Here is a 19,122-nt window from a genome sequence, read left to right as displayed (position 1 = left end):
CTGACACGACCAGCCACGCTAAAAACTCATAAGTATTGTATGAAGAAAAAACAAATATAAAGTTTAAGTAAAATATCGAGGTTCCTACTGTGGAAAGATCATTGTGGTATTATCGTGTCATTTTGATGCTATAGGCTCTAGTCCTCATGGGAAATGTGGTCTTCCTTCATCAAAACACTACTGTTTTTGTCCACTGACACCGCCAAATGTAACCAAAACCAAAAGTTCTTAAGTGGGGCTTTAACAAATCAGATTAGAACAGTGATTCTCAAACTATACAAACAAGTTTGTAAATATGTATTGGATGTGTGTATCATTGTTGATTATGTTTGTGCATTGTGTGTAATGTTACAGTGGCCAAAATATTAAACCTCTGCCTTGTTCTTATTGAATATTTAGGCCTACAATGCTACTGTATTTATATGTTTATGTTTATAAGTTGGTCATTACTTGGAAAACCAAGTGTTTTCTTAGGTGGTACTTGTTAAAAAAAAGTTTGACAACCACTGGATTAGACTATGAGAATCTTTAGTAGAAGATGTACTAGATATACTAGTATATATATATATATATATATATATATATATATATATATATATATATATATATATATATATACTAGATAGTTGACAACAGATTCCTCCTGATACGTTTCCTTATTCTCTGGTAGACCAGGTGCGTATAAGGTGTGTTAAGAGGCAGAGTTATCTTCTGTACGGAGTTGTAATGACACATTTACAGGCAGTCCCATTATGAGAGAGGGCGAACAGGTAGTGCCAAATCAAATTTCAGAACAAATTTACTATCAATTTATTCCCAACAAAAATATTATTGTATGGGAAACACAGAGGGATGGAGCCAACCCTCAACCTGTGACCCATCACAATAGAGAAGGCCTGGTCTGGGAGGTGGTGCCTGCATGTTAGGCAAGAGGAGAATAATGCATATTTACCCTTTAAACAGCTTGTTTATGGAGTATATGTTTTTCTCTGCAGAATTGGCCGCTCCAAAACCTTGCTGACATCGCTCACCCTCTCGGTGGTGTTTGGCGTTTTGGTGTGTGTCTCCCCATATCCCTCCATCTTCATTGTCATGCGCTTCTGTCTGGCAGCCACCAGCGCTGGAGTCTACCTTACCTTGTACATCTGTCGTGAGTTTTTCATTATGTATCCTTAATGAGCCAGCTTGTTTTTCATTAGTCCTCTTCCTGTTGAGATAATACGTGTTTGGTGGTCTCAGGCCTGGAGCTGTGCGAGCCGTCTTTCAGGCTGATGGCTACCATGCTGGCGGGGCTGACAACTTTTGCCGGGGAGCTGCTGCTGCTAGCTGTGGCCCTTGGCTGCCATTCCTGGAGGGGTCTGCTGGGAGCTGGTGCCGCCCCACTATCGCTCTTCCTCTGCTACGGGTACAAGATAATTTCAATTCTTTATGATTTAAAATATTGTATTTGTGATTTTTGATGTGCAGTATAACGCATACACAATTTGGGACATACTACTGAGTCAATTAAATAATCAAGTCTATTCAAAGTAGATGAAATAATCAAGTACATTTCCCACAGAGGATCAAACTACTGTGTTGACCCCAAATATAATATAATATATTTTTTCACTCAAAATCAAAAAATTTAACAAGAACACCACCAGCTAGCTTATGTTACCATTAGTGGTTTAGCAGAACACATTTGTTTGACAATTGTCTGTATTTCACAATTACAAAGTTTATGTTATAAAAATTTTACCGGCCCCAAATAAAATGATTGGTGTTTACGACTGTCACTCACCCAGGAGCGCGTGCACACATACAAAATCAGTCCAAGAGAAGCAATGAACGATATGCAGTCATGTTGTTCTTATGATACAATATAGGGATGTCCCGATCCAGGTTTTTGCACTTCCGATCCGATACCGATATTGTTTTTGCACTTCCGATCCGATACCGATACTGACCGATACCGATACTGGCCTATCCGAGCATGTATTAAAGTTTAAGGTTATTTAGCCTACTTAGTTGTCAGAATCATGTTGAAAAGGGTTTTAGTACTCTTGATAACAACTAGCCAGCTGAATTAGGGGAGTTTGAAGAATACACAATGGTTGGTAACAAGAAACTGACCTGTTTATTCAAGGATAAACACAAAATAGACAAAATTATACATGACAAACAGAAATGGCATCATTGAAACTAGGGCTGGGCGATATGGCCTTTTTTTAATATTGAGGATTTTTAAGGCCATATTGCGATACACGATATATATCTCGATATTTTGCCTTAGCCTTGAATGAACACTTGATGCATATAATCACAGCAGTATGATGATTCTATGTGTTTTGATTGATTGATTGAGACTTTTATTAGTAGGTTGCACAGTGAAGTACATATTCCGTACAATTGACCACTAAATGGTAACACCCGAATACGTTTTTCAACTTGTTTAAGTCGGGGTCCACTTAAATTGATTCATGATACAGATATATACGAATATATTAATAATTAATATATATACTATCATCATAATACAGTCATCACACAAGATAATCACATTGAATTATTTACATTATTTACAATCCGGGGTGTGGAGGGGGGCGCCGGATGTAAGTGTCAAAAAGACAGCCAAAAGAGTTTGATATGAGAATAAATCTAAAGTTAAAATATAGGGTAGAAATGCACCCATTTGCAGGAAATGTAGTCTTGATTTTCAAAATTTTCTTTCAAGGCTTGCATGTCTACATTAAAACATTCTTCTTCATACTGCATTAATATATGCTACTTTTAAACTTTCATGCAGAGAAGGAAATCACAACTAAAAAAATCACTAATCTTTTCATACGGTGTTGATGTGGAAATTTTTGCCTGGGCATTTTGATGGTGTGGACGTGTGGCACCGAATGGAGATAAGCGTCTCGACAGACGTTACAATATTTGAACAATGATGACGAAAACTGTTTTCTCTGTCATGTCCGTGTGTCGAAAATTGTTATGCGCTTATTTTTTTATTTGATTTTGTGCGTGGCATAGATTTGCCGTGCGCAGAGGACGCTTGAGCAGTGCAATTGCGCAGGCGCGCACCTTAAAGGAAACATTGGTCACACGGCTGCGCTAGCATCACAGCTAACGTTAGCCATGCTGCTACGTCTCTGCTGGGAGAGGACGTATACGTATGTGACGTATGACGTGACAGTATGTGACGTGTGTAAGAAGGTGCGCTTGCTGTCTGTGAGAGGGAGACAGAAAAGAGTGAGAAGAGCCTGTCGTGTAATGCCAGCAGCTAAAAGCAACTGCGTAAGAATGCACAGACCTGTGGATGTGTTGAAGGTGTGCTGGAAAATGCGGAACGGAAATTAGGGAGCAGCAGAAAAGTGGAATGTATTATTTAAATCGGTGCGTTGGAAAACACGGACCGGAGTTTTTTTTTTAAACTGGATCTGGATCGGCATTTTCCCATGCCTTGCCGATACGCATTTTTTGGCAAATATCGGCGGCCGATCCGATCCAAATATCGTATCGGGACATCCCTAATACAATATATATTCAATGACAGCTATTGCTAGCTATCCAAATTGCTCTTATTAGCTAACAATACCTAAAGCTAATATGCGTGCATGTGTTAAGTACGTACATGATTACGTCATTACATACGAGAAGCCATAAGAGGGCGGGATATATCCATCCATCCATCCATTTTCTACATCTTCATACTGTGTAAAATGCATTGGAAAGTTAGCGCCCTCTAGGCACCTGTGTAAATGTTGCAAACATCCCCTCTAAGTTACACATAAAAACCTTCAAAAATATTAACCACATGTTAAACACAATAATGGTGCTTATTTTCTACACTGAGAGAGCACAAAAGGTCAGCCTCACTTACGTGTCGACTCGCTGTAGCATTCCTGGAGTTTTTCCAGAGTCCCCTCGCTGGCTCCTGCTGTTTGAGCGACACGGTGACATGAACTCCTTCGGCGAGAGGAGAAACTCAAATAGAGACGACGAGAGCTTCACAGGTACGTGCACAGCGATAGATTCTCTAAGGGTCACCTTTGGTGTTTGTGTGTCTTCTTTACTGAGCTTAATGGATGTTAATTTAGCCTATGCGTATAGCTATTGATTCAATGTGTTCTTTGTGTTGGCGCCAGAGCTGGATTCAGAGGCGGCACCCTCCTCACGTCTCCGCCTCTCCTTCCCCGAGCTCATCCACAGCAGGAATATCTGGAAGAACCTCTGTGTGCTGGGCTTCACCTCGTAAGTCATCCTTAGTCATGTGGTTTTCGATTTGTGTCTCTTACCGCACGTGTCCTCCCTCAGATTCATCTCTCACGGCATCAGCCACTGCTACAGCTCTTTCCGAGGTGACGTCAGAGGCACGGCCCCCAGCTTCTACTGGACGTACCTGCTGTCCGTGTGCGCGGGGGGCAGCGCCTGGCTGTTGCTGTGGGCGACTGTAAACAGGTGCGGCCGTCGCGGCATCCTTCTGCTCTCTATGACGATGACGGGCCTGGCCTCCTTGATCCTTCTGGGACTCATGAAGTGTTAGTAATTTTTTTTTTACTTTACTCAAGCCATTATTGGAAGACTGTACTGGAATTATAACATACTAAATGTTCAGCTTCATTCAAAATAAAGTAGACTTTATTAATTATTATTTTGTATGGCACAGAATGCACATGCCAGAGTCTCTATCTCTTTCTTGTGGTGAAAAAGTAGTACAACACTAATAAAGCCAAGCAGCACAGGATCAGCTTAAACATTAAAGGTTGCTTTTGGCTTGTGTAATGCTTTCCAATCAAGTCAACAAGGAAGAAACATTATGCACTAAACAAAGAAACAAAACGGACTTCCAGTATTTTATTTTATTTTTGACAAGATGAGGTGGCGACTTGTCCAGGGTGTACCCCGCCTTCCGCCCGATTGTAGCTGAGATAGGCTCCAGCGCCCCCCGCGACCCCAAAAGGGAATAAGCGGTAGAAAATGGATGGATGGAAGAGGAAAAAGACTGAGACAGTTTTGAACGTTTCCTATTTTCCTATCTGCGCTATTCCACTAAATTGTTCTTTTAGCCACATTTTCACAAAGTTTCACCCTTCATTGTTATTCTTATTTTGTAAAGAATGTAATTCAAAGGCTGGACCCTCACAGTTTTAACGTTTTATTGACAAATGGCTGATGTAGTCATGCATTAAGTCATACTTAGATTACAACAGAAGCAATACAGGTAAAAGCCAGTAAATTAGAATATTTTGAAAAACTTGATTTATTTCAGTAATTGCATTCAAAAGGTGTAACTTGTACATTATATGTATTCATTGCAAACATTCATTCAAATGTTTATTTCATTTAATTTTGATGATTTGAAGTGGCAACAAATGAAAATCCAAAATTCCGTGTGTCACAAAATTAGAATATTACTTAAGGCTAATACAAAAAAGGGATTTTTAGAAATGTTGGCCAACTGAAAACTGACCCTGGATCTCAGGAAACAGAGTGGACCGACACCAGCAGATGACATGGCACCCCAAACCATCACTGATGGTGGAAACTTTACACTAGACTTCAGGCAACGTGGATCCTGTGCCTCTCCTGTCTTCCTCCAGACTCTGGGACCTCGATTTCCAAAGGAAATGCAAAATTTGCATGGTTGGGTGATGGTTTGGGGTGCCATGTCATCTGCTGGTGTCGGTCCACTCTGTTTCCTGAGATCCAGGGTCAACGCAGCCGTCTACCAGCAAGTTTTAGAGCACTTCATGCTTCCTGCTGCTGACCTGCTCTATGGAGATGGAGATTTCAAGTTCCAACAGGACTTGGCGCCTGCACACAGCGCAAAATCTACCCGTGCCTGGTTTACGGACCATGGTATTTCTGTTCTAAATTGGCCCGCCAACTCCCCTGACCTTAGCCCCATAGAAAATCTGTGGGGTATTGTGAAAAGGAAGATGCAGAATGCCAGACCCAAAAATGCAGAAGAGTTGAAGGCCACTATCAGAGCAACCTGGGCTCTCATAACACCTGAGCAGTGCCAGAAACTCATCGACTCCATGCCACGCCGCATTAACGCAGTAATTGAGGCAAAAGGAGCTCCAACCAAGTATTGAGTATTGTACATGCTCATATTTTTCATTTTCATACTTTTCAGTTGGCCAACATTTCTAAAAATCCCTTTTTTGTATTAGCCTTAAGTAATATTCAAATTTTGTGACACACGGAATTTTGGATTTTCATTTGTTGCCACTTCAAATCATCAAAATTAAATGAAATAAACATTTGAATGCATCAGTCTGTGTGCAATGAATAAATATAATGTGCAAGTTACACCTTTTGAATGCAATTACTGAAATAAATCAAGTTTTTCAAAATATTCTAATTTACTGGCTTTTACCTGTATGTTCACACTCAATACTCATGTTTACTACGACACGGCCACCCTTTTACGGACAAAACACATTTCAAAGATCCTCTATATGACATTGCTTGCTAATAATGACATACGACAAAAACACTTGTCAAAGAGCTTCGATGTGACAAGGACCTCAAAATACTAGTCAAAGAGCCTCACTTTTACAAGGGGAGGTTTTCTTGTTATTAAGGACACACTGCAAAATACTTTTCAAAGATCCTATATGAGAAGCAGAGCATTGCTTGTTATTAAGGACATACTGCAAAAACCCTCTGGTTCCTACTCCAATACAGTAGATGGCGGAAACGTTGAGTGCCCCACCATTAAACAAGGAAAAACAGCAGCAGAACTAGATCCTCAATTTGACAAGGAAAGCTTTTTTGTTATTAAGGACACACTGCAAAACATTTATCGTTTATCAAATTTATTCTGTATGTATAAGAGGGAAAACGTTGCTTTTTTTTAACAATATACTCCAAAAACTCTTGTCGACGAGATCGACATGCTAGTCCTTGGCCTTTTCCTTTTGCAAAAAAGCTCTCCATAGATTTTGTTTTAACTCATTTTTGCTAGTGGTAGGCTTTTTTTGGCTTTAGTATCTTATAGGTGATACATCACATTCAAGGACAAGAGCATGGATACATAATACATTTAAATAATAATAGAAATACTTGCCGTTAGTTTCAATACATTTCTGGGGATTTCTATTACAATTCTAAAAGTTATGTATTCATATTTTGTGAAATATTTCATACGTAGATACAGTAATGTTAGCTTTTTTTGGTCCAATTTTCCATGCGTAAATACATCTGTTATTGGTAACTACTTGTGCAATAGGATTATGTGCAATAATACCAGCACTTTAACTTACTGGGCCAAAGCAAATGTGTATTTTCTTCCTTCAGCACAATTATTATATGCAACAATTTAGCACTTCTCCACTGCCTTATGCACGGACTGCAGATGGAACCTGGCTTTTGGCTACGATTTGTCAATTATTAGTATTTAACTTAACTTACCAATTCAACGTTATTGTGATTTCTTTCAGGTATTAATTTTTCATGCACTTATTTGCTATATTTATCTGCCAGACATGGAAGGCTGGTCCGTGAAAATAATGCCTACATTAAACTGGTCTGTGGTGCAAAAAAGGTTGGGGACCCTTGACAAGGAGACCAAAATACATTCTACAAGAGGCTGGTTGATGGAAAATAATTTTGTTTGGGAAGGTATATATATGTATATAACTGAGGGAGGACAAGGGAGCGTACTCTGGTTCACACTCCAATACAGTAGATGGCGGAAACGTTGAGTGCCCTGCCATAAAACAAAAAGAAGCAACAGAACTAGTCAAAGATCCTGAATTTGACAAAGAGAGTTGTTATGTTATTAAGGACCCACTGTAAAACATTTATCAAATATTCTCTTTATAAGAGGGAGAACTTTTTGAGGTAATACTAGAAAAACGCTTGTCGAAGATCCTCTGTATGACAAGGAGATCAACATGCTAGTCAAAGATCCTCTATATGACAAGGAGAGCATTGACTGTTATTAAGGGCATACTACAAAAACAACTGTCAAAGATCTTCTAAAAGACAAGGAGAGCAAAATACGAGTCAACGATCCCTAATTTGATAAGGAGCTCTTTTCTGTTATTGTCAAAATACTAGTCAAATATATTCTACATGACAAGGATAACTTTTGTTCTTATAAAGGACATACAACAAAACTACTTGTCAAAGATCCTTGTCAAGGAGAGTAAAAGATCCTTTTGTTGATTATCGTTTGACAAGAAGAGCATTGCTTGTTATAAAGGACATCCTACAAAATGCTGGTGACAGTCATATGACAAGACTCTTCCCCTGGTTTTAGGACCTCCTTCAGAAACACAAAGATTGTCTATACAACAGTGTTTTTAGGAATATGTTGCATTGATTTTAAGTTTTAACTTGAATCTTTCCCCTTTCAGATCTCAGTGAGATGGCCATCACGGTTTTCTCCGTGATGGGTCTCCTCTCCTCCCAGGCCACCGCCTCCCTCTGCATCCTCTTCACTGCGGAGATCATGCCAACCGTCATCAGGTAAGATGGCGCACACTGCATGTAAAATAAATCAAAACCTGAGGGTGTGTGTGTCCACAGAGGGGTCGGCGTGGGTGCTGTGCTCGCCCTGGGCTGCGTGGGCCGCCTCAGCTCACCGCTAATGGACCTGAGGAACCACTACGGCTACTTCCTGCACCACGTGGTCTACTCCTCGCTGGCCTTGCTGGCCGTCTTGTCCATCCTGCTGCTGCCTGAGAGCAAGAGGAAGCCTCTGCCCCAGACGCTTGCTGATGGGGAGCAGTACAGACGCCCCCCGCTGGGCAGGAGGAGGCGGGACAACGTACCGCTGCTGGCCACGCCCAACCTCGAGACCTAAAAGAAGCGTATAGCAGACAGGCGAGGACACATGCAGAACATTTGATGTCCATGTTGATGCAGGAAGGAGAAAAAGGGCTGCAAAGATTTTTTGCAAAGAAGCTTTCAAACACGTTCTCATCATCTCTCATTGGCACTGATTCTTGTCGCATCTTGCCAGATCTAGTTTTCTACACGTTCATGTGAGTGAGCTAGCACCCATCTCAGTCACACTGTCACACTGTCACACTCTTAAGGTGTTGTAAATACCTTTCTTGACCGCTAGGGTGCCTGGAAGCCAAGGAGAGGAGCGCTTTACACATTTTAAAAGAAGAGTTACTGATTAAGGCACTGCTCCATCAGTGTTAACAAGTTAAATTGAAGCCCCTAAAGCTTCAGTTTGTGTAAGTCTAGCCTGGCGCTGGAGTATTTATTATTTTATTTAAGCCTTTAATCTCCTGAGACTTACAAAATAAACTTGTTTCTGGAAGTAAAAAAAAATATTTTTTAGGTCAGAAAATGTTTTTATGTCCCAATTAACAATTATTTCATCAACTGTTTTAATGAAAGGAAACATTCTTCAAAACAACAAAAGTTTTTAACTGTACTTGCATGTATAGATTATGAAATTTGGATTTATATTATTAATTGCAAATTTCCCATTTAGGCACACAGCGTTAGTACTCGGCTTGTAAACAATTGTTCTTGGATCAAATCCGTGTCAGGAAGGTATGCAAATGTATGATGAAATTATTTTAAATCATTTATTTTGCGGAAAAAAAATAAAAATAATTCCCATGATTTTGTTTCAGAACAAAACATGCATCAAACCGATTCAAGTTTGTTTAACTAAAGGGTGCGTCATATGAAATTTTACTGCAAATTTATACCTAGCCTCTTTCTGCTCTGTCACTGACAATAATGGCAAATTTCCCATTTTCTAAATGTTGCGCAGTGCTAGTGCTGGGCTGGCAAATAAAAATCAAATCTCGGCCAAAGGAAGTTTCAGGAAGATGTGCAACTTTATTATTTAAATGCTCAGTAAATTTGTGCTATTTAAAAAAAATATTTAACACATTTTCCCATTATTTATTTTAGTGGAAAACATGCACAAATTAAATTCAGGTTTGTTTAAAAATGTATAATGAATAACAGGGCGTTCCATATAAAATTTTACAGAAATGTTACTAGCCTCTTCCTGCTCCGTCACTGATAATAATATGATTGCAAATTTCCCATTTTCTCATTGAGGCACAGTGTTAGTGCTGGGCTTATAAATAACTGTACTGGGATAAAATCTTTGCCAGGAGGATATGCAAATTTATGATTTAAGTATTTTAAATCAGTTATTTTGCACTTAAAAAAATAACAAAATGTATTTTCCAGTTTGTTTAAAAAGTTATCATAAATAGCAGCGCTCCAGGTTAAATTTTACCAGCCTCTCCCTGCTCCTTCACTGATAATGATGGCAAATTTCCCATTTTCTCATTGGCACGCAGCATCTGGACTGGACTTGTAAATAGTGGATTTGCAAATTTACGATTTAATTACGTTAATTCAGTACAAAACATGCATCAAATTAACTTCCAGCTTAAAAAAAGATAATAAATCATTTCACATTAATAAAAAAAGTGATTAAGAAATGTTGTCAGTGTTTTCAGTACATGTTAAAAATGAATATGTTACCAAAAGCGCTAAAAACTATTGATTGAACCGCTAAAACGTATTGTTTTGACCTTTAAAAAACAATAACTTTTCTTATGTCCATGGAAGCGGCCATTTTGGGGAGCAGGTGGGACAAATCACAGGTCCAGGACATACTCGCCACAGCTTTTTATGCTGTTATTGTGTGTTAGGCTGTGAACCAATTGTCCAATACAGAGGACAAAAATACATAGCTGAGTCTCAGGAGGTTAACAAATAAATATGAAGTTATGGTTTGAGCATTGAGGAAACTGCAACATTCCTATCTGCATGTAACACAGCGGTACACTAAGCACTTTTTTAGTGTACCGCTTTCGATGAGCAGTCTCAGCCAGAAGCGCATAGACGGGTATAGATAAACAGCTCCGATCGGCTGCCTCAACAATAGAGGTACAGAACATGGTCCACTTGAACTCAATGTCCAGCGTCTCCCTCGTAACGTGTGCAAAGTTCTTCCGCAGGGAGAAATTGAAACTCTCTGACGGGACACTCTGCCAGACGTTACCACTATGCGTTTGGGCTTGGCAGGTCTGTCTGGAATCCTTCCCCAACATCCCAGCCGACTCACCACCAGGTGGTGATCAGTTGAAAGCTCCGCCCCTCCCAAGTGTCCAAAACATTGCACTGCAACATTCCTATCTGCATGTCTAGAAGCAATTTTTTCGTGTACCGCTTTCGATGAGCAGTCTCAATCAGAAGCGCATAGACGCAGAGTAGAAGCTTAAACGGTGATATTAATAAAAGCATAATGCTGAATGTATGCGATGCTGTAGCAAGGGCCCCATGATGAAGCTCCAGTGTAGCTAAAGAAGGGCCCTCAGAGCTCCACATTTTTATATTCCTCAATTTGAACGTTTTAGCTGCTGATCGTCATCATGCTCGTGTGCTTGTGTTACTGCCTAGATCAGGTTGTGTTGTGTTTTGCATAACAAGGTTATTTTTTGTGTCACTCTGTCAAAAGGGGGTTATTTTGGTTATTACACTTTTTTTAAATATATTTTTCCACATATTTAAACGTCTTTATATACACATTTTCCTTCCAGGGTGATTGGCTGCAATGGATGTTGAGTGTGTATAAGTATTGAATTGTTAAATGAATAGATAGGTAGTCCAGTTGGTCGGGAAGCCAATAGATAGTCGCAGGGGGATCTTCCCCAGTGGCAGTGACATTGCCACCCTACTTACCGTACTTTACAGGTTTAAAGTAACAACAGGAATAAATAATTATATTATTCTATTCATGTTAGCATATAACACAGCTAGCGATTAGCTTTCTCGTTGACAATTGCGATTGACGACACTAGCTGGCGATTAGCGTGCTAGTTGCTAATCGTATAGTTGTATATTACTATATACTGTAGTATTTGAAAATGTCAGTATTGCACAATGACAAAATACCTTACATACCAGTTCGATTTAAAACACAATTTTAAAAATGGTCCCCACTGCGTCCCTCCGTCAGTTTAAAAACATTGAAGACCCCTGCACCCGACACAAACTACAATATTGGTGCGACACAAAAATTACAGCACAACAAACACAACTTGCAGGGTAACAAGCTGAAGTGTTAACAAATTTAGTCCCGTGGCTAAAATTCTGAATTAAATAGTGAGTCTCCAGTACTCTACCTCCAGTGGATCCCAGTTGAATTGAAATCTAATGGCCCCAACTTTTTGGGATTATTTAATTAAACCCGTAAACAGCGACAAGTTTTGCAATGCTATTTTGAAACTACCTTACACCTTGAACTATTTGCCCATTCAAAATAATTTCCAGTTTCTGAAGCGTGAGTCTGTGTCCTTTCCTGTGATGTACTATAGGAAGGGAATTCCAGTTTCCCTTACTGCGCGGTGAACCTGACACATGAAACGTGACAGATTGGGGAGGTGCACTGTCCATTTTAGAGTGTTTAATATCTTAAAATGGGCAGCACGGTGGACAGGGGTTAGTGCATGTGCCTCACAATACGAAGGTCCTGGGTTCAATCCCGGGCTCGGGGTCTTTCTGTGTCTCCAAAGGCATGCACCTGGGGATAGGTTGATTGGCAACACTAAAATTGGCCGTAGTGTGTGAATGTGAGTGTGAATGTTGTCTGTCTATTTGTGTTGGCCCTGCAATGAGGTGGCGACGTGTCCAGGGTGTACCCCGCCCGAATGCAGCTGAGATAGGCTCCAGCAGCCCCCGTGACCCCGAAAGGGACAAGCGGTTGAAAATGGATGGAATATTAAAATGTGTTTTGTAGCAATTCCAACTTTGACCACAGTGTCAGTTCCTATGTAGATTGGCGCTTTCCATCATTTTCCGCAGACTGCATTGCAAAATGATTACTCCCACCTTCCACAAATGGGGCCATATGAACTGTAGGTGTCTTTACAGTTACCTAAGGACTGCGACTCAAGAAGTGGCTTGAAAACAAAGCAAAGTGGGGGTTTGTCAATTAAGTGTGAGTGTGTGATGCAAGATTTACTGAAATTACACAAATGTCTACCGAGTAGGAATGGGCAATATGGCTGAAAACTGTATCACTATATAAGTGTTTTTATATCGGTTGATACCGATAATTATTTATATTTTTTATGACCTATCGAAAATAAAGACCAGGTGGAAAATATATTAAACAAATATTTTTATTTAAAATGTAACCTTCCTCTGACTATAATCCCTTCAGCTGTCAAGGCATAAAGGAAATAAAAATATAACGACAAGCCCTATCTCTGAGGACATAACACAATTCTACAGAGAAGTTATATTTTAATAGCAATTGGGTTTTGTTTTTGTTGTGTTGTCACATAAAACCCAAAGTTTTAGGGGGAATAAATAATAAGGACTTTGAGTGGACGCTTGAAGAGATTTCACCTACACATTCCTCATCTTTTAGTACGTTTGTACTTCCTGTATATGTTTAGTATAAAATATGCTGATTATAACCGGTAAGATCAACGCGGATAATGTGTGTGATTGTTGAATGATACACTGTTAACTGAACAGTGTAACCTGATTTCACATCCAATAAAAGCGGCTATGTCAACATCTGGACTTTTTGCTATAACCATGTTGGCCCTCAGTCTAATTGCCACATTTTCCAACAATGCTTGCAGGCGTGGGGTTTGTGAAGGAATGTGAAACAACATGGCACAGTATTAGGTACACTTAGGGGTTATTCCAGGCAGGAAAATCTTGAGTTTAAACCTGAAGTTTGAGTTGATTTACCCTAAATTGGGAAACTCAGAATAGCTGACCTGAGTTGGTTCAATCAACCCTGAGTATGTTCACTCTAAGTTAAGACCACAATAAAAACACACAATCAATGGAGCGCTGATTCTACGAGTCACCATAGCAACCGGGGACAGAAAAGGCTGGAACTGAAAGTGTTCATGTGTGATTATGGTGAGCATGAACACTTTTTTGGAAAGAAAAATAATAACACTGTAAAATAATATTGGACTGAAGTGTAGACAATTACTGCTCAAGTCAATGCATACATTTGAAGGCAGTACTTTATTGAAAAGTGAAAAAATCATATGGAATAATATTTTATTTTAATTTAGGCGCAATGCCATGGGTGAAAAACGCACATGGAGGCAGCTGAAAATAATATTTTCTTTGTTTTAATATTTGACTTGAGAAATCTGTGCAACTGCTAATAAATATTGCTGTTTGAGTGTGACCATATATATTTTTTTCGAACCAGGCACTTACGGTTAGACCCAATTGCTTATCATGCTTAACCTACCGTACTAAATTTCTTGAAATAAGACACATAATTTGCCATTTCAGCTCTTGTTGGAATGGTATTTGTTAAAGCTTATACATCGGTTATATTAACAAAAAATCTACTTTTTAACCGAAAAAAAAAGCATTTTGAAATGAATTATTACTAAAACAGATTGAATTACGAAATCCATTTAAAAAAGGTCAATTAACATCCAAATTGCGATTAGTATTTATTCCTCTTCCAAATCCATCCATCCATCCACCCATCCATTTTCTACCGTTTATCCCTTTCGGGGTCGCGGGGCCTATCTCAGCTGCAATCGGGCGAAGGCGGGGAAGGGCCTATATCAGCTGCAATCGGGCGAAGGCGGGTAAGGCCCTGGACAGAAGGCCCTGGACAAGTCCCCACCTCATCACAGGGCCATCACAGATAGACAGACAACATTCACACTCATGTTCACAATTCAAATTCAATTCAGGTTTGTTTAAAAATGTATAATGAATAACAGGGCGTTCCATATAAAATTTTACAGAAATGTTACTAGCCTCTTCCTGCTCCGTCACTGATAATAATATAATTGCAAATTTCCCATTTTCTACTTGACGCACAGTGTTAGTGCTGGGCTTGTAAATGATTGTACTGGGATAAAATCCTTGCCAGGAGGATATGCAAATTTATGGTTTAAGTATTTTAAATCAGTTATTTTGCGCATAAAAATAACAAAATGTATTTTCCAGTTTGTTTAAAAAGTTATCATAAATAACAGCGCTCCAGGTTAAATTTTACCAGCCTCTCCGTGCTCCTTCACTGACAAGCATACTTGCCAACCCTCCCGGATTTTCCGGGAGACTCACGAAATTCAGTGCCTCTCCCGAAAACCTCCCGGGACAAATTTTCTCCCTAAAATCTCCCGAAATTCAGGCTGAGCTGGAGGCCACGCCCCCTCCAGGTTTATTGTTAGGCAGTTTCATTAACGTCCTCCCAGCGCGGTAACAACACACAACAACAGCAGTCACGTTTTCGTCTACCGTAAAGCAGTTCGTCTGCCGTAAACAGCAATGTTGTGACTAGGGATGTCCCGATCCGATATTTGGATTGGATCGGCCGCCGATATTTGCCAAAAAATGCGTATCGGCAAGGCATGGGAAAATGCCGATCCAGATCCAGTTTTAAAAAAAAACTCCGGTCCGTGTTTTCCAACGCACCAATTTAAACAATACATTCCACTTTTCTGCTGCTCCCTATTTTCCGTTCCGCATTTTCCAGCACACCTTCAACACATCCACAGGTCTGTGGATTCTCACGCAGTTTCTTTTAGCTGCGGACATTACACGACAGGCTCTTCTCACTCTTTCCTGTGTCTCCGTCTCACAGACAGCAAGGGCACCTTCTTACACACGTCACATACTGTCATGTCATACGTCACATACGTATACGTCCTCCTTGAGCAGAGAGGTAGCAGCATGGCTAACATTAGCTGTGATGCTAGCGCACGGCAAATCTATGCCACGCACAAAATCAAATAAAAAAATAAGCGCATAACAATTTTCGACACACGGACACGACAGAGAAAACAGTTTTCGTCATCATTGTTCAAATATTGTAACGTCTGTCGAGACGCTTATCTCCATTCGGTGCCACACGTCCACACCATCAAAATGCTGAGGCAAACATTTCCAGATCAACACTGTATGAAAAAAATTGTGATTTTTTTTAGTTGTGATTTCCCTCTCTGCATGAAAGTTTAAAAGTAGCATATATTAATGCAGTATGAAGAAGAATGTTTTAATGTAGACACATAGAATCATCATACTGCTGTGATTATATGCATCAAGTGTTCATTCAAGGCTAAGGCAAAATATCCACATATATATTGTGTTTCGCGATATGGCCTTAAAATATCGCAATATTAAAAAAAGGCCATATCGCCAAGCCCTAGTTCAATGATGCCATTTCTGTTTGTCATGTATAATTTTGTCTATTTTGTGTTTATCCTTGAAAAAAACAGGTCAGTTTCTTGTTACCAACCATTGTGTATTCTTCAAACTCCCCTAATTCAGCTGGCTAGTTGTTATCAAGAGTACTAAAACCCTTTTCAACATGATTCTGACAACTAAGTAGGCTAAATAACTTTAAACTTTAATACATGCTCGGATAGGCCAGTATCGGTATCGGTCAGTATCGGTATCGGATCGGAAGTGCAAAAACAATATCGGTATCGGATCGGAAGTGCAAAAACCTGGATCGGGACATCCCTAGTTGTGACACTCTTAAACAGGACAATACTGCCATCTACTGTACATGCATATGTGACAATAACATCTAGGGCTATTAGAGAGTGCAGTGCACAACTGCGCACACAACAAGGAGACGAAGCAGAATGCATCATCAGAGAGGGTGTTCGGCATGGTTAGAAAAATAGTGACAGAGAATAGAACAAGGATGGACAATTCAACCCTTAACTCAACAATGAGTAGATGAGTGTTATGTGAAGTGAAGTGAAGTGAATTATATTTATATAGCGCTTTTTTCTAGTGACTCAAAGTGCTTTACATAGTGAAACCCAATATCTAAGTTACATTTAAACCAGTGTGGGTGGCACTGGGAGCAGGTGGGTAAAGTGTCTTGCCCAAGGACACAACAGCAGTGACTAGGATGGCGGAAGCGGGGATCGAACCTGCAACCCTCAAGTTGCTGGCACGGCCACTCTACCAACCGAGCTATACCGCCCCATGTGTGTGTATATGTGTAAATAAATAAACACTGAAATTCAAGTATTTCTTTTATTTATATATATAATATATATATAAATAAAATAAATACTTGAATTTCAGTGTTTATTTATTTATATATATAATATATATATATAAATAAAATAAATACTTGAATTTCAGTGTTTATTTATTTACACACACATATATATACATATATATATATATATATATATCCATCCATCCATTTTCTACCGCTTATTCCCTTTGGGGTCGCGGGGGGCGCTGGAGCCTATCTCAGCTACAATCGGGCGGAAGGCGGGGTACACCCTGGACAAGTCGCCACCTCATCGCAGGGCCAACACAGATAGACAGACAACATTCACACTCACATCCACACACTAGGGCCAATTTAGTGTTGCCAATCAACTTATCCCCAGGTGCATGTCTTTGGAAGTGGGAGGAAGCCGGAGTATATATATATATAAAACAAAATAAATATATATATATAGCTAGAATTCACTGAAAGTCAAGTATTTCTTATATATATATATATATATATTATATATATATATATATAATAAAATAAATATATATATATATATATATATAGCTAGAATTCACTTAAAGTCAAATATTTCTTATACAGGTAAAAGCCAGTAAATTAGAATATTTTGAAAAACTTGATTTATTTCAGTAATTGCATTCAAAAGGTGTAACTTGTACATTATATCTATTCATTGCACACAGACTGATGCATTCAAATGTTTATTTCATTTAATTTTGATGATTTGAAGTGGCAACAAATGAAAATCCAAAATTCCGTGTGTCACAAAATTTGAATATTGTGTAAGGCTAATACAAAAAAGGGATTTTTAGAAATGTTGGCCAACTGAAAAGTGTGAAAATGAAAAATATGAGCATGTACAATACTCAATACTTGGTTGGAGCTCCTTTTGCCTCAATTACTGCGTTAATGTGGCGTGGCATGGAGTCGATGAGTTTCTGGCACTGCTCAGGTGTTATGAGAGCCCAGGTTGCTCTGATAGTGGCCTTCAACTCTTCTGCGTTTTTGGGTCTGGCATTCTGCATCTTCCTTTTCACAATACCCCACAGATTTTCTATGGGGCTAAGGTCAGGGGAGTTGGCGGGCCAATTTAGAACAGAAATACCATGGTCCGTAAACCAGGCACGGGTAGATTTTGCGCTGTGTGCAGGCGCCAAGTCCTGTTGGAAGTTGAAATCTCCATCTCCATAGAGCAGGTCAGCAGCAGGAAGCATGAAGTGCTCTAAAACTTGCTGGTAGACGGCTGCGTTGACCCTGGATCTCAGGAAACAGAGTGGACCGACACCAGCAGATGACATGGCACCCCAAACCATCACTGATGGTTTGGGTTGGTTTGGTTTGCATTTCCTTTGGAAATCGAGGTCCCAGAGTCTGGAGGAAGACAGGAGAGGCACAGGATCCACGTTGCCTGAAGTCTAGTGTAAAGTTTCCACCATCAGTGATGGTTTGGGGTGCCATGTCATCATTAATGATAGCATGTCCTCAATACACTTTTCTGACATCAATCTTCAGTAATTGTTCGTTGTTAAAAAATGAATGGACACATCATGACTGGCAGCTTCCTTCATGATTATCAGGAGGGATGAGACATGAAAAAACCTGTTTGTTCATAGTAACCTGCCAGCAAGCAAGTTGGGTTCACTAAGTAAGTTACCATGGTAACTGAATTTGAATTTGAGTTACCTCTCTTTATGTATCAGAAAAAAGGGTCATTCCAAGTTTTCCCTTCCCTGCTTTCTGCAGTACTCCATAGGTGTATCATCTATTTTTAATGATACAGCAATTACTACTCTACATTGCTGTTGATGTGTGTGAGAGACATTGCTAGAGCATATACTGTACCACAAAAGATGCACATTTTACAGTCGCTTATGCCATCATAACAGGGCTAATGTTACCATATGCTAGCTAAAACATTGAAAACATCTACAACTTACCGCAACATGCTTTATTTAGTAGGATTCTTGTAAGCTGTAATGTGAACATTTCTACGGACACTGATGACAGAGCATGATATAAATGTTCTTTTTTTTAGTTTCTTACGAAAAATTATGCACATTTTACAGTCGCTTATGACGTTATTACAGGGCTAATGTTTGCCTATGTACAGCTGAAACATAAACATCTACAACTTACACAAC

At 39.5% G+C, this 19,122-nt stretch overlaps 1 protein-coding gene across 1 annotated transcript in view; it reads left to right on the top strand.

Moving 5' to 3' along the window:
* The window catches only part of slc22a17 (solute carrier family 22 member 17), a 31,280-nt gene extending 14,978 nt beyond the window's left edge, over positions 1-16,302 (top strand). Inside the window, exons 4-10 of the mRNA XM_061965653.2 lie at positions 996-1,150; positions 1,240-1,405; positions 3,886-4,001; positions 4,134-4,239; positions 4,303-4,526; positions 8,358-8,469; positions 8,530-16,302. Of these exons, the coding sequence (XP_061821637.1) occupies positions 996-1,150; positions 1,240-1,405; positions 3,886-4,001; positions 4,134-4,239; positions 4,303-4,526; positions 8,358-8,469; positions 8,530-8,806 (1,156 nt within the window). The 3' untranslated portion in view covers positions 8,807-16,302. The remainder of the gene's footprint in view (positions 1-995; positions 1,151-1,239; positions 1,406-3,885; positions 4,002-4,133; positions 4,240-4,302; positions 4,527-8,357; positions 8,470-8,529) is intronic.
* Positions 16,303-19,122: the final 2,820 nt, after the last annotated feature.

This window comes from Nerophis lumbriciformis, linkage group LG07 (genome assembly GCF_033978685.3).
Source record: "Nerophis lumbriciformis linkage group LG07, RoL_Nlum_v2.1, whole genome shotgun sequence".
Lineage (NCBI taxonomy): Eukaryota > Metazoa > Chordata > Actinopteri > Syngnathiformes > Syngnathidae > Nerophis > Nerophis lumbriciformis.
Note: the sequence above shows the minus strand (reverse complement) of the source record. Positions and strands in the feature narration are given on the sequence as shown.